This window comes from Mastigoproctus giganteus, chromosome 5 (assembly GCF_048544385.1).
Source record: "Mastigoproctus giganteus isolate SK-2022 chromosome 5, ASM4854438v1, whole genome shotgun sequence".
In the NCBI taxonomy this organism is placed as follows: Eukaryota; Metazoa; Arthropoda; class Arachnida; order Uropygi; family Thelyphonidae; genus Mastigoproctus; species Mastigoproctus giganteus.
Window position 1 is genome coordinate 126,060,804 of NC_143579.1, and position 20,803 is coordinate 126,081,606.

General features: G+C 37.6%; 1 protein-coding gene across 3 annotated transcripts in view; it reads right to left on the reverse strand.

Moving 5' to 3' along the window:
* The window catches only part of Abp1 (Actin binding protein 1), a 298,710-nt gene that overhangs the window by 134,334 nt on the left and 143,573 nt on the right, over positions 1-20,803 (reverse strand). For all 3 annotated transcript variants that reach the window (XR_016546934.1, XM_090373450.1, XM_090373449.1), the window contains exons 5-6: positions 8,684-8,821; positions 3,062-3,139 (exon numbers count right to left, since the gene is read on the reverse strand). Coding sequence is in view for 2 of the 3 variants with exons in the window: in XM_090373450.1 (XP_090229576.1) it covers positions 3,062-3,139; positions 8,684-8,821 (216 nt within the window). In the remaining variant the exon portion in view is untranslated. The remainder of the gene's footprint in view (positions 1-3,061; positions 3,140-8,683; positions 8,822-20,803) is intronic.

The following is a 20,803-nucleotide window of genomic DNA, read 5'->3' on the forward strand; positions in this document are numbered from 1 at the left end:
ATCTTTGGTAAAGGATTCAAAGAAAAACAGCAAAGATGTCTTTACTTATGTAAACTCTAGAAGGAAGGGGATGAATCAGATTGGTCCACTTGATATCGATGGTTCAACCGTTGATGATCCTGCTCAGGTAGCTAACAAATTAAATGAATATTTTGCATCGACATTCACACATGAGGAGTTATTCAGGGAGGGGAATGCCAGAGGTGTATTCAACTCTGACAGCAAGTTAGATAATCTTGTAATAACTGAGAGTAAAGTGGAGGAGAAATTGTTGAATATAAACAAAAGAAAGGCACCTGGGGAGGATGGAATCTATCCAGTTATATTAAAGGAGGTGGCAAAGGAAGTAAGCAAACCCTTAGCCATAATTATGAGAGCTTCCCTGGACATAGGGGAGGTACCCACGGACTGGAGATGTGCAAATGTGACCCCAATTCACAATGGTGGATCAAAGGGAGACACGGGTAATTACAGACCTGTTAGTTTAACTTCTGTTCCAGGGAAATTAATGGGGCACTGGTTAAAGAAGCATTGCAGGATCATGTAGACAAGACTAGTTATAGCTTGGACACAGCATGGGTTTGTTAAGGAGAAGTCTTGTCTGATTAATTTGATTGGATACTATGATGTAGTCACAAAGGAACTGGATGCAAACAATAACTTTGATATCATATAGTTGGATCTTAGAAAAGCCTTTGATACTGTTTTGCACATGGAAGACTGCTGCACAAATTGGGGCAGTGTGGTATTGGAGGCAAACTGCTGCTATGGATAAAGGGATGGTTGAGTGGGAGAAGACAGAGAGTGGTAATCAGTGGACACTGCTCTTCGTGAACTAATATTATTAGTGGAGTCCCTCAGGGTTCAATGTTGGGTCTATTGTTGTTTTCTGCATTTATAAATGATATGGATGGTATATCAGGCTTAATGTCCAAGTTTGCAGATGATATGAAGGTTGGCAGGGTTGTTAATGACACTAATGACAGTACACTGCTGCAACAGGATCTGGAAAAGTTAAGCAGATGGGCTGAGAGGTGGCAAATGAAGTTTAACATTGACAAATGTAAAGTACTACATATGGGAAGCAGTAATCCCAGAGTAACGTATCAACTCTGTGGTACCACACTGACAGTGGTAGAGAATGAAAAGGACCTGGGGGTAATTGTGCAGGCAGATATGAAGTTTTCTGATCAGTGCAGACGGTCTGCAAGAGTGGTAGTCATGGTGTCTTGTCAATGATATACAGGAATTTTTCTAGCAGGGATAAGGAGGTGATTATCCTCTTGTATAAGGCAATGATCAGGCCAAACCTTGAGTACTGTATACAAGTCTGGAGGCCTCATTTTAAGAAAGATGTAGAGCTGTTGGAACAAGTACAGAGAAGGGCAACAAGATTAGTGAATGGAACAAAGGGTTGCTCTTACGAAGAAAGGCTTAAGTTTTGCAAATTACAGTGTCTGGAGACTAGGCACCTGTGAGGTGATCTGACTGAGGTGTATAAAGCCTTGAATGGTTTGAGCATGCTCAATGCTGATGGGATTCTTCCTCTTGCTCAGAATAATCGCCTGAGAGAGCATAAATTCAAATTGAGGAAAGACGGTTGTAGGATAGATGTGCGGAAGTTTTCCTTTAGCCAGCGGTGGTTGATTGGTGGAACAAACTTCCATCTGTCGTTGTAGAAGTTGATAGCTTTAACAGATTGAAGGCAGAACTTGACAAACATTTGAAGTGAGTGGATGGGTGAAATAAGTTTTTTTTTTTTTTTGGCTGATGCTATATAAGCTTTCTTTCTTGCATCATGTGCCTTTGCTAATTCTAATAAGAGGAAGATTCTGTTGTAAAATCCAGAAAGTGAAAATGCATTATCAGTGGAACATAAACCTTTAATGCTCATTACAAGTTAACACTTAACTGTTAATACATTGCTATTCTATTAAAAATGTGATAGAAAGGAAACTACCCTGCAATTCTTCAAAGGACCCTTTCAAGACCTTAACATTATATTTGACCAATTAAATTAAATTTTAGGAATTGCAAAAAAAAAACTTATAGTAATAAAAATACTTTTATTTTATTAATTTTTTATCTTATTGATTTGGTATGTGTATGTTTTAACATGTTGCTTTTTAACCCTCACACACATACAAAGGCGAAAGCCACGATGCACTTTGCATTGCTTCATGTTACACTTACAAACACGTGTGGGAGGGGGGGAGATGCCAATAAGAATTCTGAATTTCACATAGTTCGCTTCTAAATGAAAAAAAAAAAAAGTCATTAAAGTGAAATGCAGAATAGATCAGTACCATGGATTTCTTTGCTTTAAATTCAGAAATGGAAGCCATAGTAGTTGAGGCTGACTGCCTGGGAAAATTCAAGGGTCAGCTAGAACGGCACCTACGTAACTTGTGAAACACATAAGTTGGGTTTTTATTCATGCTTTATTTTGCTAGCGCTTTCTTGCACCATATGGCAAATACTAATTCTAATAATGGATAAATTTAATCATGATACAAGTCAGATAAGACTTATACTAAGATAGGAAGGTGACACATATGAACAAAACTAAGACTGAATAATAAAAAAAAAAAATCACATAAATAAACTTAAGCACAGGTAATCATGCAAAAATGTTTAAAAATGTCATCTCAAAAGATAAATACAGGTAAGTACAGAGGCTTGGTTCACAATGTAATGCAAACAAAAATTATCAAGAATTTAATAGTTCCTTACAGAATCTCTTCTGGTGATATGAAGTTATATTAAGTTTGATAGTAATTTAATGAATAACAACTGATTGCATTGACTTGATAATAAATCTTTATCAAAAGAAAATTATGGTTAGGATATGCTTTCAGCTCAGTTCAGTTCACAAGAAAATGTTCATGCCTTTTTCAGCAGCTTCTTAAAAGATAAAACTTGTTCCTTGCTTTGGAATCAAGTGACTTTCAATTGATCTAATACACAATAAATCTTAATCTCAAATGGCATTCATATATATATATATATATATATATATACACACTTAAATATCAATTTTAAAACTTCTTTATAGACTTGCCTGTTCTTTCATCCAAAATTTTTCCCTCTCAATGGGATCAATTTCTCTAGTTGGCTGAATCCTTCGGTATACACTGCCCTGCATAAAATTATATACCAATCAGGTGACAATAAATTTTTAAAATCTCTCTCTCACTTCTGAAACACCAAACTAACAAAGAAACTCTAATCTAAGTGTCGGACAACTCTTCCTACTTGATAGTGGAGCAACAAGTTACAAAGAAGCATACAATTACACGGAAAAGCTGCATGGAAACGTAACACCTTAATATCACATGCTGTGAGAATTAATGCACAATACTCAAGCAGTCCAAACAGAATAAGAAAAAAACTTAAAAGTGTATGGGTTAACAAATATTTGCACTTCCAACTGACATTCTTACACTATTCCTGCTTCTTAAATTACTGGCTTTGGTTTGGATTTTTCGGCTGTTTAAGAAATGAAGGCTATAATGTGCAGGAATACTTAAATTATTGGCCTTGAAATTTCCTTTCATGCCATTCAGCATGAAAGGAAATGAAAAAAATATGCAAACATTTCACTAAATTAGATTATATTGTGAGAGCAAGTCATCACAGTAAAATATTTCAGCTGCTCCACCAGGATCACTGGCAAACTTCTTAATGTGCAAACACAGAGCTGCCAACATACAACTTTCTTTCAAGTTTTGTTATTAGAACAATTAAATATAATAAAACAGCGTACATAGTAATAAGGTTTACAAACACAATTTGTTAGTAGTAGCATTTAATGAAGGCAGTTCTTGCACAAAATGACTGCAATCAGAATATTAATGATTTCAATTTGGCACTAATTTTTAACACAGCTTCTAACAGAAAATTTTTCATGAAATTTCATTATAAGGTCAAATACATATTCAAAGGTGTTATAACAATATTGATTTCAAGAAACAGTTCATTACAAGTAGCGCAAGCTTATTACTTTTGCATTTTATGGTAAGATAGATATAAAGGTTTCAGTATGACATGAGTTTTCACAGAACTGACAATAGAGATTTTTTCCTTATACATGATCAAATATGCACTCAGGAAAGGTGTTGATAGCAATATCACTTACAAAAGAAAATTCTCTGTGCATAGCAGTAATTCATTTTTGATTTATAAAGAGTTGTGTGTAGTAACATTTCATATTGATCCTGTATTTTTCCTGTTTTCACAATAGCCAATGGAGATTTCTGGCCTTAAAACACTTTAACACAGAAATCAAAGAAAGCTTTTTTTTTTGAATGACATGAAGAGTTTCAGCCATGTTAGATGGAGTAAATAAACAGAACAAAACGATAAAATTTGTTGGGGGCTGAAAAGACTCCACCTGTACAGTTAACAGAGAGAGAGAAATGGAGCTGGGAGAGAAACAGAATACAAAGCAACTTTTCAATTGCTAGATAGTTTTCTCGCTTATTCGTCCAATAGGAAAACCAAACAGAAACATCACCATGGACAACTGGTTGTCCATCGTGATGTTTGCAGAAAATGTTTTTGTAAACAACAGGACTCATCAGATACTAATTACTGTAGATACCCAGTTTCTCCTCTCAGCTAGAGATGCAATAAAAGAGAATATCAGTGGAACACTAATTACAAACAGCTACCTCTGGAGGGGATTATGGCCACTGTTCATCGAGTAGATTATATAATAAGTTACAACTTAAATTTTTGTAAATAACAGCACATGACATCCTTTCTTCAACTCTTCAACTAGGAGTTACACTCAGGATAGCAAAAACTGCTAAGGGCTAAACTAGACAGAAATATACATGAACTGAGAAGTGATTTATGGAGAAATCATGCAACTTCACTTCAGCATATGATAGGCCAGACAGTTTGGTTTCGATTTAGTTTTCTCAAAACACAGTAAATTCTAGGGCACTAGAAATAAATACATGACAGAATTAGTAGGACTGAAGTAATTGCTACCAAAAGAAAAAATATATCGAAACAGCTAAGAGCAGCGAAACAAAAAGCAGTATATTTTTGTTTGCAAGTGTAGAAATCCAGAAGGAACAATCCACAGTTGGACAAAAGAGGAAGAAAAACTAATCATCCCCACTGCTGCATCATTCCCTTGCTCCTTGTATAATGCTCTATAGTAGTCTTCTGCTATTTGAATTATGCCTTCTCTGCTATTTATAAGTACACCATCGTTATTCTTCAGTTTCAGTATCATTTGTCTTTCTGTATTACTGTTCATGGCTGCTGATTTAGGTCCTTTGTTTTCTCTTACTGCTTGTTCTACTTTTCTTGTGTTAAATCTTCTTATGTCCTCTCTGAGTCTCTTTCTAACGGCTTTGCATAACTCAGTATACTCAATTTTCTCTTTGTCAATGTTTATCTTGGTTCATCATTACAAGTGTTTCTTGACTAATTTTTTCTTCTTTGGATTTCTTTTTACCTATAGTTTTCTTGGGCTTTATCACTTTCAGAAAGTTATATTCCTCGTTGATATCTTGGTCCTGAGCAGTCTGCAGAAGCTCAAACTTGTTTTTAAGTTCCAGTACATACTGCTTTTTCTCCTCTTCTGTTATCTCAAAGACCTTCGTATTATTTACTCGAGTCAGTTTTTTCCTTTCTTTTCTTACATCTATATCAACTGTGCATCTTACCATTCTGTGATCATTTCCAACATTTACCTTGTTCAGGACGGTAACATCGTTCACAATATAACTTCTGTTAGTGAGGATGAAGTCGATTTCATTAGTTGTTAATCCATTTGGACTCTTCCATGTCCACTTCCTATTCACCCTTTCCTTGAAAAAAGTGTTGATTACTGACAATACTCGAGATTGTGCAAATTCCAAAAGTCTTTCACCAATTTCAAAATTGCCTATAGTTCCCCTTTCTGTACTATTTTGTCTCTTTCTACTCATCTAGAAGACTCTCAATTTCAGTGTCATCATCATCATCAGCCATTTTCAATCCACTGCAGCATGAAGGCCTCTCCAGCAGTGTGTACATTTCTTCAACCTTTTCATCATCATGGCTCGATGCTGGTGAATAAACCATTATAATCTTTAGCTTGTACCTCTTAGAAATCCTGAGTAGTAGTCTTGACACCCTTGGTGATGTACTTTTGAATTAAAAAAAATGATTTTTATATCTTTATGGACTAGAAAGTCAACTCCACCTTTGCTCCTTTCACTGTTTCCATTGGTGTTCAGCAGATTTCCACTTTATAAACTTATAAGTGATTAATTTCTTCTTCTTCTTGTTTCAGACAAACTGATGATATTCCAATTCACATATTCTAATTCCTTTTCCAGCTCTAATATCCTATCTTCACCGATGAGCAATCTTATGTTGTAACAGGCCAAGTTCAGTTTCCATGCATGGCACCTGGTTGTACCAATAGATTCTTAGCACCCTCTGCTTTCACACTGATTCCCCTGCTGCCATAAGAGGGGGAGTGAAAGCCACTGGGGACTGAGGGCCATATGTTTCGTCGTGCTGTCATGTGCTGGAGGGTTTGGTCTTTTCCCCTTCACGCTAACAAACGTCTTGAAAAGAACCACTCTACACGTTCGTTGCCACCTAAGTGATGTAACAGGTCTTACCATCGACCGGACAGGCCAACCGGACTTCTCCTAAATCTTCTGAAATAGAAAGATATTGGATCCATCAGTGTTTTAGACTGAGTGTCTGATAACACACAGAATGCCTGTTCCCTTCAAAAAAATATCAAAGTTCACTTAAATGAAGAAAAGAGACAGAAAAATTGCCATTGCAAGATAGTGGACATATAGATCAGTCTGGGCCAACCCTAAAGTACTATAGGATTTTGGAATCCCTACTACTACTACAAAATTTTGCATATTTGGATGTATATTTCTATTTTTTGGGACAAAAATATTGGGGACCTTAGGCATATGCCTAGTGTGCCTGTGCATAAATGCACCACTGCTACAGACAGACTCAAGACAAACTGTCTAAGTGCTAAGATGCAACCAGGAAATGCCATCCTGTCACTAGATTCCAGTAATAATACTTGCTACCATTCTGCTACCATTGAAACTGCCAAATTGACCAAGATTCCATATTGCATAACCTGCAGGTTCTTCAAAATCAGTCAATTTTTATTTACCAAACATAAAGGAATTAAAATAAAGAAATAAAGCAACACTAATAAAAATGGGCACTCTTCTGTAAAAATTTTAATCAAGTAGAGCAATACTCAAAACTTTTGATTGTATGTCAATCTGTCCCCCACCCACCAATTCCTTCACATCATGCCAACGGACAGAAAAGTGAAACTAAATGGAAATCACTGCTGAAATTGATTCTGCAAATACAACTAATTACAAGTGGCTTCCTTGCAATTTTGACTTTATTTATAAAAACTAAAAAAAAAAATTCATGCAAACTGTATGTTCATTTTATCATTGATAAACTTCATGACATTTGATTCTGCTACTACAGTAGTAGCACCTGGTCATCCCCAGGTGTCCAACAGTTATTTATACAGTAGCTGTTATCATTAACTAGTAGTGTTTTGTTTCTAATAAGGGAGGCAACATGTCATTTTCCAAGATGGTTCACAAATGAACATCCATGATCTTCATATTTTTATCTTTCAGACCACTTAAAAGGAGTGGTATTTGCTAACAACCTTCACATTAGTAAGAAATAAAAATGTCAATACTGAAAACAAATTTCAACAAAACTATTCAAGCGCTATGTCAAGTTTCATCGAAGGAGAGAGAGAGAGAGAGAGAGAGAAAGAGATGTGAAAAGAATGTATTTATATTAGTGAGCAAGGATATTTTCAATATTAACTGCAATCTCTATTCTAGGCAAAAATAGAGACTGCAGTGAATTTCAATTATTCTTATGTTTATAATAATAAATGAAACAAACTTATTGTAACCTCTATTATAATTATATTTAAAATATAACTGAAATAAAACTGAAAATATATTGTTGATAGTGTCTTTTGAATAACTGCATAGTTATAAAACAGTTATGAACAATAGTTATGAATAGTATTATTTGTTGTTTTTTTATGTAAAATGTATTTTGATTTTTATGTTGATGTTTTCTAACATAAAATATGATAATTATTTCTGGACTGGAATTTTTCTGTCCAACAGTTAAATGATTGATAATTTTACTTGATACAAAAATGAAATGGTTTCTGTGAACTGTTTTATGAAATAAAGTTAGTACTGTTAACATTAAGGCATCCTAGCAAGTTAGGAAATAAAAATTACAGCACCCTGGCTTTTATAGCTGGGTTATGCCATGTTCTGATTTTATTTCTTCCAAGTGCATTTTGTTCCAATTTTTTTCATCTCCAAAATTTGCTCTTTCTTTGTTTTCATTTCTAAAAATCTGATTACCTTATTTAACGGTCAACTACTTCCAAAATCTCGGACTATACTTAAAAGAAACATCTCATATAACAATGTACTCTATGCCTGCAAAGCATACCAAGGAGTAAAAATAGGTGAGGATATAATAGTGACTTCACAAAAAAAAAAAAAAAAAAAAAAAAACTGGGGGAGGGAGGATGAGCTTAGTTACTTAGCATAATATTATTACCAGTGTAACATAATACAAACTGTACAACTTTAACTAGAGATAAGAAATTAGAATATTCAATATTTACAACAGGTGTCATGTTCTCTACAGGATCTGATCTTTCTTTGAAGTTGAATTTAGATGCTGTTGCTTTAGCAACCTTCTCCATCACTAAAGTGGGCTCAACATCCTCTTCAGTTCTTGCATTAATGGTAACATGGGCACCCTGGAAATATAGGAAAATAAATTTATCTTTACAAATCTCCATTTTTTTCCCCTCAGATTTTCTCCATTTCTTGTTGGCCACAGAATTTTTTTTTTTTTTATATATTTTAAATGACTAATTAAAATATAATATGACTACTATCATTATTATACATATTACAAATAAAAATTCAGTCAACTCCTTAAAATCCGGCACTTTGGGGATTGAGAGGTTTACAGGGGATAGTGGATAAGCAGCACATATCAATAAATATCAGGCACAAACAACCTATTTACACTTATTAAGCACAAACTTATTAACATTTCTAAACATTTAAAATGTTCACTATCTTGTCGTTTCATATGTTCTTGTGAGCAACAGGATTTAAAAATCCAACAGTCTCAATTCACACAGCAGAACAAACTGACCTTTTTAATGAGCTGCCCTAGTACTGTACTTCTTTAACAGACGACTATACTATATTACAACTTTGAGAACTCTGATTTCATATCCTGGCAGTCCACATTAAACAGTTTATTTACAACTGTTTTGTCTGTGAGTTGTCACTAGAGATTACTTGCTGTCTAATGAGAGATCAGTTAATGCTGAAACAAGCTATCATAGCAGTCTCAACATTTAAACAAATGGCCAATTAACCTTTTTGGAGAGATCACCAGTTTGTTCTGCTGTGAGTATTTTTTTTTTTTTTTTTTTGTTTTGGTAGTTGTTGGCGCATCGGCTTCTGTGGCCATATTGCACCTCCCAAGGTTTTTGCAGTACTTTGATCCAAGCCCGAGGCGGGAATCGAACCCGCGACCTTTGGGTTGCCGGGCAGGTACTTTACCCACTCGGCTAGCCCGGTCGGCGCTGTGAGTATTAAGACCACTGCATTATATATGCAGTTCAATTCAACTATCTGCAAAAAAAAAAAAAAAAATTAAAGGGCAAGTTAGTCCTGCAAGGATCGTATAAAGAAATAACTGTCACTTATTCTTAAAGACAAATGTGATTATCGATTCTTAATATTTCCAGACTAAAAATGTTAAATTTTTTTTGTAAAATGTGCCAGATTTTGAAGAATTCTCTATTTTAAAGTGCTATTTTCCAGAGTTTACTGTAAAAGAATGATATTCATCATAAACACATTCATATATAATCAAATATCCTGAGGGATGCAATTATCAGAGATATAATATTCTGCTAATCATGATGAAAGCCAATCTGCAACAACATCATGCAGTTCAGTGTCTGGAGTGCAAATCAAGTAATATACCAAACTAGTGGTATATCATAAACATAATTTCTGAGCAAATAAGAACGATATTATGTTTTTTGAGAAAACTGATTTAATAATAATACAATCTCACAAAAATATCTCTTTTGCTATATCTTGAAAGTGGAGTGAGCACACAAACTATCATGGCAAGTAGCACTATCGTATGGTGGATATAACAAAGTTTAAAAAGACTGTGGATCAAAAAGCTGTAGTGTATCCCAACACAGCTAGTTATTGTTGGTGACTCAATTGTCAGGGAAACGAAAAATATATTAAGCAAAAAGGACAGATGGAATAGGACCAGGGTATGACTACCAGGGGCAAAACTTGATGACGTTATAGAGCAGATATCTTTTAAGGGCACAAAAGGTGATATCGTTCTACCCGTTGGCACTAATGATATTAAGTGCAGAGATCTGTGGATTTACTTAGCAAGTACAGATCAAAAAAAGTCACAAGATAGTGTTAAATTTGAAAGTGTCTGCAATCCTGCCCCGACAAGATAGGAGCGAGCATATGATGAGAGCCTTGTCAATCAATTCGGCCCTGGAGAGACTGTGCAGTGCTCATAGGGTAGAATTTTTCTCACCATGATCTGTGCTTGTTAACAGGAGAGATTGCTTCTACAGGGATGAGATATACTTAAATAGAAAGGCTGCAAGGGCATTTGCTGATGCTTTGAGGCAACGATAGGTAGGTTGGAAAACTGCAAGCTTGGGGGGATTCACAGACTAATAGATTAACAGTAGCTGCAGGCAGAGGTCGAAATGATTTTTGCACTACTTTATTGGAATGAGCAGCAGCACGGAAAGAAAGTTGCTGGGGATTACAGGAACTGCTGGAAGTCATGAAACAAGTAAATACATGGGTTGTGTAAGAGTAACTAAGAGAAAGAATGGGTACATGTATACTTGCAAGTAAACCAATGCTAAGAGTACAGTAAATAAATTTGATGTGTTGATTAAGACATCCAAGGCGGATATTGTTGGGATATCAGAGACATCGTATCGCTCAGATATAAGGGATGCAGAATTCGAATTTGGGGAGTACATTGTGTACAGAAAGGACAGACAGCACAGGAAGTGTTATGCTGTCAGTAAAGAAACACAAAATCTAAGGCTGTACATCCAGTTGACATAGATGGAAAGTGCAATCTTGAGTCAGTTTGGTGTGACATAAGCACTGGGAAAGCAAAAATGAGGGTAGGAGTTTGTTATAGGCCTAATGACTCTGATGATACAATGAACAATTATACAGAGAAATATAGTGTCTTATAATGGGGGATTTTAACTTTCCATATATAGTGGGAACTTGTGGTTTGGTCACTCGCACACTAGCAAGGCTTTTGTAGATTTATTGGATGATTGTTTTCTACAGCAGCATGTCACAGAGGCAACAAGAGGGAGAAACACTCTTGATCTGATTATCAGTATTGATTATTCATGCATTAAGAATTTACAGATAAAGGAACCACTAGGTGGCAGTGATCACAGTGTACTGATGTGGGATTTACTTAAAGATGTAGTCAAGTAAATCTCACATCAGTACACTGTGATCACTGCCACCTAGTGATTCCTTTATCTGTAAATTCTTAATGCATGAATAATCAATGCTGATAATCAGATCAAGAGTGTTTCTCCCTCTTGTTGCCTCTATAACATGCTACTATAGAAAACAATCATCCGATAAATCTACAAAAGCATTGCTAGTGTGCGAGTGACCAATCCACAAGTTCCCACTATATATGGAAAATTAAAATCCCCCATTATAAGACACTAATTTTCTGGCCCACTCTGTATTTCTCTGTATAATTGTTCATTGTATCATCAGAGTCATTAGACCTATAACAAACTCCTACCCTAATTTTTGCTTTCCCAGTGCTTATGTCACACCAAACTGACTCAAGATTGCACTTTCCATCTATGCCAACTGGATGCACAGCCTTAGATTTTGTGTTTCTTTACTAACAGCATGTGATGCAAGAAAGCAAGCATGTGATGCAAGAAAGCGAGCTTATGTAGCATCAGCCAAGAAAATAAAAAATAAAAACAATTTCACACTACCATTGCATCTAAACGTTTGACCAGTTACTCCTTGAATTTATTTAAGCTATCAACTTGTACAACGACAGAGGGAAGTTTGTTCCAGCAATTAACCACTCGCTGGCCAAAGGCAAATTTCTGCACATCTATTCTACAACTGCCTTTCCTCAATTTGAATTTATGCCCCCTCACTTTCATAATCTGAGCAAGCAGAAGAATCCCATCAGAATTCAACTTGCTCAACCCATTCGAGGCCTTATACACTTCAATCAGATCACCTCGCAGGTGCCTAGTCTCCAGCTGCGGAAATTTGCAGAACTTAAGCCTCTCTTGGTAAGTGGACCCCTTTGTTTCCCTCACCAATCTTGTTGCCCTTTTCTGTACACGCTCAAGCAACTCTACATGCTTCCTAAAATAAAGCCTCTGGACCTGTACACACTACTCAAGGCATGGCCTGACCAATTGCTTATACAAAGGGATAATTACTTACTTTTCCCTGCCAGCAAAATTCTTGTATATCATTGACAATACTCCATGATCAGCACTGGCAGTATGTCTCCATTGCTCAGAAAACTTCATATCTAACTGCACAATCACTCCCAGGTCTTTTTCATTTTCTACCACCATACATGCAGTTGGTACATTCCTCTGGGGTTACTTCTAACCACATGCAATACTTTGCATTTGTCAATGTTAAACTTCATTTGCCCCCTTCTCATCTGGACAAATTTTCTAGATCCTGTTCCAGTAGCACAGGATCTTTACCCCTGATGTAACTAACACTGGGTGTAAAGAGAAGGGTTTTTTCTTTTGTAAAGGTGAGTACAGTGGTCTCGGAGATTTTTTAAGTTCTATACAGTGGGACCAACTGATGATATTACCAAAAGCAAATTCTAAATGGGAAGCATTCAAGGAAGTAATTTTGGAAACTACTAGGCTTTTTATTCCAACTAAGAAATACTGTTCTAGGGTTAGGCCCAAATGGATGTCAGATGAACTATTGAGACTCGTGGCAAAGAAGAAAAATGCATGGGATGCACATAAATTGTCAGGTGACACAGAAGGCTACAGCAGACACAAGCTAGTCTTTAATCAAGTCACAGAGAAGGTTAGGAAAGCGAAGGCCAAGAAAAACAGCAAAGACTTCTTTACTTATATACACTTAAAAAGGAAAGGAATGAGGCAGACTGGTCCACTGAATATCAATTGTTTGACTGTAGATTACCATTCTCAGATAGCTGCCAAACTAAACGAGTATTTTGCATCTACATTCAGAGCGAGTACTAACAGGGAGTTAAATGACTTTGTAATAACTGAGAGCAAAGTGGAGGAGAAATTTGAAGTTAAACAAAATAAAGGAACATGAGGTCAATGAGATCTATCCAGTTATATTAAAGGAGGTGGCAAAGGAAGTAAGCAAACCCTTAGTCATAATAATGAGAGCAATCCTTGGACTCAGGGGAGGTCCCCATAGACTGGAGATGTGCAAATGTATCTCCAATTCACTGGGGGGGGGGGGGATTAAAGGGTGTCACAAGAAATTAGTCCTGTTAGTTTCACTTCTGTTCCAGAGAAAATAATGGAGTCAGTGGTTAAAGAAGCATTGCAGGAACATCTAGACAAGACAGCAGTAATAATTCAGACACAGCATGAGTTTTTTAATGGGAAAATTTGTCTAAACAATTTCATTGGATACTATGATGTGGTCACAAAGGAACTCAATGCAAAAAATTATTTTGATATCTTGGACTCAGTAAAGCTTTTGATACCATTGCACATGGAAGACTACTGTACAAATTGGGGCAGTATGGCATTAAGGGCAAGTTACTACAATGGATAAAATGATTTTTTTTTTTTTTTTTATGTGAACCCCAAACACAAGAGGTATTAGAACCTATAGTACTTAGTACCGTGCTTGGGTTTGAGGTTGAGAAGACGAAAGAAGATATTTGTTGACATTGGACTTGAACTTCTGTAGTTTGTAATTTTCAGGAAATACGTATGAAGGAAGGTTGTTTCAGAAAACGGCAGTTGAATGAATAAATGAGGAAGATGAAAAGTTGGTTCTGTGGGTTTGAAGTTGGCCAGTAAATGGATGTTGGCTGGTGGTGGCAAGTGTTCGGACTGTTTTGAAAGAGAGAGCAGAAATTATAGAAGCCAATTCAGAAGAACAGTGCCCATGGAAGTATCTGTTGAAGAGGCATGCAGCAGAAACAGTACGTCTATGAGAAAGCGAGTGGAGAGACTCTGTTAGAGATGAATCATTAATTAACCTAACTGCCCTCTTCTGAATGGAATCAAGCCTGAGAGAGGTTTTGGGGGCACCACACCAGATGTGGGAATAATATTCCATGGCAGGGCGGATTTGCGATTTATACAGAGTGAGCAGCTGTTTGGAAGAAAAGTAACGCCAAGAGCGAAAGATAAAACCAAGTTTTTTAGATGCAGAGGAAGCAATATTTGTAATGTGCTTGTACCAAGAGAGATTAGAAGTCAGGGTAATCCCCAAAAGAGATATATCATTTTGCCTAGAAATCGGAGTATCACTAAAGATAAGCATAGGAGCAGAAGAATCCTTTTTGCGAGATATAAGACAAGACTGAGTTTTAGAAAGGTTGAAATCAACTAAGTTGTCTTTGCCCAACTGGAGAATTACCTGAAGATTGGCATTTAAGGAATTGGTAGCAGATTTTCGAGACGTTGAAGCTGATTGAGCAGGACAAGATTTCTCAAAATGAAAAATGGAATGCAATGTGCTATCATTGGCAGAACTATGGATAGGATTTCCAGTCAATGGAAGAAGGTCATTAACATACAACAGGAAAAGAGTGGGGGAAAGAACTGAACCTTGAGGGACACCGGCATTAGTGGAGAAGTTAGAAGACTGAGGGTGATGGTAGATGGCTCTCTGTCGATCAGAGAGAAAATTGGATAACCAATTATTAAAAACAGTTGGCGAACCATAAGATGGAAGCTTGTTTAGAAGACCTTTATGCCAAACACGATCAAAAGCCTTTGAGATGTCAAGAGCAACTACTTGTGTTTCACCGAACCTTTCCATTAAATTAGTCCATAAATAGGTAACATAAGCCAGAATATCACCACTGGATCGACACTGACGGAATTCATACTGGCAATCGTTAATCAGACGGAAGGTTTCTAGGTAGTTTAAGAGTTGGCGATTAATTGATTACTCCATTTCTTTAGAAAGAATAGAAGTAATTGCAATGGGACGATAATTGGATGGGAGGGATTTGTCACCCTTTTTAGGAACTGGCTGGATATGAGCAAATTTCCAAGCAGAAGGAAAAACACCTTTAGAATAAGAAAGTGAAAAAAGGCGGCAAAGAATAGGAGTAAGTTCAGGAGAACAGGTTTTGAGAACAAGTGGAAAAATACCATCAGGACCTGGAGCTTTCTGAGCATCAAGATTCATCAATATCCTTTTGACAGAAAACCACAGGAGGCATGGAATGGAGCCTGTTGGGAATGGTGGGAGGTGTTTTATCAAGATCATTAATATATGAGCTGGAAGAAAAATGGGATGCTAGCAGGTCAGCTTTGTCCTTGGCTGAAGTGACAACAGAACCATCTGGTTTGGACAGTGGTGGGAGCAGAGATGGGCAAAAGTTGCGGCCAATACGTTTGGCAAGAGACCAGAATGCTCAGCTACCATTAGGGCAAGAAGCAAGTTCTCTACTCTTAGCCTGTTCAAACTCTAGTTTGGACTGATTAATAACTGCTTTACAATTGTTGCGAGCTTGGGTGTAGGCAGAAAATTAAACTGAAGAATTAGAAACAAGCCAATTATGACAGGCAACATTCTTCTCTTGAACAGCCTTAGCAAATTTATTGGAAACCCAAGGTTTAGATAAAGGACGAGATTTTTAAGTGGAGTGTGGGATAAAGGATTCTATTCCTGCAAGAATAATTTCACTGACACGATCTGAGCAAACGTTGACATCAGAAGTTTTGAAACAGTAATCTGACCAAGGAAAAGAAGAAAAGAAGTCTCGCAGGTCATCCCATTTTGCATTCTTGTAATGTCAAACAACACGAGGTTGGGAATAGCCATGAGATAAAGGTTCCATTGAAGAAGAAACAATCACCAAGTTGTGATCTGAAGTGCCTAAAGGACCTCTCACTACGACCGTGTACTTAGAAGGGTTGTTTGTGAGAAAAAGATCAAGCATATTGGCTGTATGATTAGGATTGTCTGGTATTCTTGTAGGTAAATGAAAAATCTATGCTAGATCATTAGTAATTAAAAAAGCTTCAGCATCTCGATTTGCTGGGTCGGTGTGACTAGAAAACGGAAGCCAGCTGGAGTTGTGAACATTAAAAATCACCAAGGAAAATTACCTCACTGTTAGGAAAGTTGGACTTGAGAAAGTCAAGTTGCAAAGAGAGGAAGTCAAAGAGCTCGAAGTGATTAGGGGAGTTGGGAGAACGGTAGAAACAACAGATGAATTTGACACAATGAGGTAGAGAGATTTTAAGCCAGAGAAGATCAAAGAGAGGAGATTCCAAATTGCCAAGTCTCTGACAGGGAATATCAGAATGGACATATGCACAAGTACCACCTTTGAGGGAAAAGGAATCATACAGCGAATATTTTGGGCATCTGAGATGACCAGTAGTTGAATCAACCGATAAGTGAGATTCTGTCAGAAAAAGTACATGGGGTTTGGCAGACTGCAAGTGGAAATGGACATCGTTGAGATTAGAATTGAGACCACGTATATTTGTGAAATGGATTAGGAAGTGCTTGGGAGGTGGGAGGTGCTTGGGAAGTGCTTAGTTCTTTTCGCAGATAAGCTTGCTCTATTAGTTTGACAATTCATTGTGTATTCAATAATAAGAAAAAGTGAGTGGGACATGCTGTATGAAGTAATGAAATTTTGGGATATGGCGTACACGTGGTAAGAATATACCCAGATCCTTGACATAACGTGGCCTCGACAATGCTCCCCGGATACACACTACTCGGTCTCCCTAGAGTCACTATCTGGCAGAGTAGAAGTAGCAAGATTATACACTAGCTGATCCAGAAGCCTCCTAGAGAGATACCAATAGGTTCGGTCCGGTGTACTAACTAGCGGCCAGCCTGCGAACACCGTTTTAGAACTGTACCCTCGAAATGTAAGGAATATTGTATCTCACCATGTCCTTCATCATAACCTCAAAAGTCATCAATCATACTGCATGAAGGAATAAATAGGGAAGGGCTGACCAGAACTTAGCTCTAGAGACTAAACATAGGTTCCACCACTTCAAGCCTCCAATAAGCAAAGTGGTGGTATTTCACCGGTTGATGAGAGTCAGCTAAGAATAGAAACAGCTGCATGTATACTTGTGTATACACCAATGCTAGGAGTTTAGTAAATAAATTTGATGAATTTGAGGTATTGCTAAACATCAAAGGCAGATATTGTTGGGATATCAGAGACGTGGTGTCACAAAGATATAAGGAATGCCCAACTGGAATTTGGGGAGTACAATATCTACAGAAGAAATAGACAGGATTGGAAGGGAGGAGGGGTTATGCAATTAGTTAAGAAACACATAAAATCCAAGGAAGTGAAGCCAGTCGACATTGCTGGACAGTGCAGTGTTGAGTCAGTTTGGTGTGACATAAGCATTGGGAGATCAAAATTGAGAGTAGGAGTATGCTATAGGCCTAATGACTCTGATGAGTATAATAAGAAACTGTACAGGGAAACAGAGTGGGCCAGTAAATCAGAGAGTCTTATAATGGGGGATTTTAATTTCCCAGATACTGACTGGAATTTGGGGGCTGGTCACTCACACACTAGCAAGGCTTTTGTGGATTTATTGGATGATTGTTTACTACATCAGCATGTTCTGGAGGCAACTAGAGGAAGTAATACACTTGATTTGATTATCAGTAGCGATTCTTCATGCATTAAGAATCTGCAGATAAATGAACCCCTAGGTGGAAGTGATCACAGTGTGCTGAAGTGGGATTTACTCAAAGAGGTAACTACCATTAGGGGTAAAGGAAATGGTTATTGCTTTCGTAAAGGCGACTACTATGGACTGAGACAGTATTTAAATTCTATACAGTGGGACCAACTGATGATGTTACCAACAGCAAATTCAAAATGGGAAGCATTCAAAGAACTTACCTTTGGAAGCTACTAGGCTTTACATACCAACTAAGAAATATTGTTAAAGGTTTAGGCCTAAGTGGATGCCAGATGAACTAATGAGACATATGGCAGAGAAGAAAAATGCATGGGATACATACAAATTAACACGTGACATAGAAGCCTATTATAGATACAATTTGATCTGTAACCAAGTTACAAAGGAGGTTAGGCAGGCGAAGCAGGTTACGAGAAATCTTTGGCAAGGGATGCAAAGAAAAACAGCAAAGAGTTGTTTACTTATGTAAACTCTAGAAGGAAGGGGATGAATCAGATTGGTCCACTTGATATCGATGGGTCAACTGTTGATGATCCTGCTCAGGTAGCTAACAAACTAATTGAATATTTTGCATCGACATTTACATATTAGGAGTTATTCAGCAAGGGGAATGCCAGAGGTGTATTCAACTCTGGCAGTAAGCTAGATAATCTTGTAATAACTGAGAGTAAAGTGGAGGAGAAATTGTTGAAGATAAAGACAAGAAAGGCACCTGGGGTGGATGGGATCTATCCAGCTATATTAAAGGAGGCAGCAAAGGAAGTAAGTAAACCCTTAGCCATAATTATGAGAGCTTCCTTGGACTCAGGGGAGGTACCCATGGACTGGAGATGTGCAAATGTGACGCCAATTCACAAAGGAGGATCAAAGGCTGACACAAGTAATTATAGACCTGTGAGTTTAACTTCTGTTCCAGGAAAATTAATGGAGACACTGGTTAAAGAAGCACTGCAGGATCATCTAGAGACGACTTCAGTTATAGCTTGGACACTGCATGGTTTTGTTAAGGGGAAGTCTTGCCTGACCAATTTGATTGAATACTATGATGCAGTCACAAAAGAACTGGATGCAGGGAATAACTTTGATATTATATACTTGGATCTTAGAAAGGCTTTTGATACTGTTGCACATGGAAGACTGCTGCACAAATTGGAGCAGTGCGGCACTGGAGGCAAATTGCTGCTATGAATAAAGGGGTGGTTGAGGGGGAGAAGACAGAGAGTGGTAATCAATGGACACTGCTCATCGTGGACTAATGTTATCAGTGGAGTCCCTCAGGGTTCAGTATTGGGTCCATTATTGTTTTCTGTATTTATAAATGATATTGATGATGGTACATCAAGCTTAATGTCCAAGTTTGCAGACGATACGAAAGTTGGCAGGGTTGTCAAGGACACTACTGACACTATGCTGCTGCAACAGGATCTGGAAAGTTTGAGCAGATGGGCTGAGATGTGGCAAATGAAGTTTAACATTGACAAATGTAAAGTACTACATATGGGAAACAGCAAACTCAAGAGCAACGTATCAACTCTAGTACTACACTGACAGTGGTTGAGAATGAAAGGGACCTGGGGGTGGTTGTGCAGGCAGATATGAAGTTCTCTGAGCAGTGCAAATGGGTGCAAGAGTAGCTCATGGTGTATTTTCAATGATATACAGGAATTTTTCTAGCAGGGATAAGGAGGTGATTATTCCCTTGTATAAGGCAATCGTCAGGCCACACCTAGAGTACTGTATACAGGCCTGGAGGCCTCATTTCAAGAAGGATGTAGAGCTGCTGTAACAAGTACAGAGAAGGGCAACAAGATTAGTGAATGGAACAAAGGGGTGCTATTACGAAGAAAGGCTTAAGTTTTGCAAGTTACAGTGTCTGGAGACTAGGCACTAGCGAGCTGATCTGATAGAAGTGTATAAAGCCTTGAATGGTTTGAGCATGCTCAATGCTAATGGGATTTTTCCTCTTGCTCAGAATAATCACCTGAGAGGGCATAAATTCAAATTGAGGAAAGACAGATGTAGGATAGACGTGTGGAAACTTGCCTTTAGCCAGCAGGTGGTTGGTTGGTTGGTGGAACAGACTTCCATCCCTTGTCATGGAAGTTGATAGCCTAAATAAGTTTAAGGCTCAGCTGGACAGGTATTTTGAACGAACAGAGGCGTGAAGTGGAAGTGGGTTTTTTTTTGGTTTTTTTTTTGGCTGATGCTGCATAAGCTTGCTTTCTTGCATCAAATGCCTCTACTAATGCTAATCTACCACCTAGTATTGCCTGGTAACATAGAGGGGCAGCGTTCCTCCATGTGGTGTGGGCGCCACAGATTGACCCCTGGTTACGTTGGTTCACACCTGGGTGTTCACCCACCATGTACTTGTGCATGGAGGTTATACCCAGGATTACTAACAGTCCCACCATCGTGAAGGTACAAGCAGAGGATTTCGCTGTCACAGACCATCCGGACTTCGCCGAAATTGGGTCCACTTGACTTGAGTGTCACCCAAATATCAGTTCCATCAGCGTTTTAGACTCCCAGGTAGCACTTAAAATGGAGACCAAATTTTGTAATGTTTATTATTTAAATAAAAATAAATGCAACTAGGCATAATATTTTAAGATTCTATGTCAATATAATAGTGTAGATACACTATAGACAACCCCCAAAAGAAAAACCACGGCAGCAGTGCTAAAGGCATCGCTTCATCTGTATCTCATCCTTCACAACAAGTTGTCCATGTAT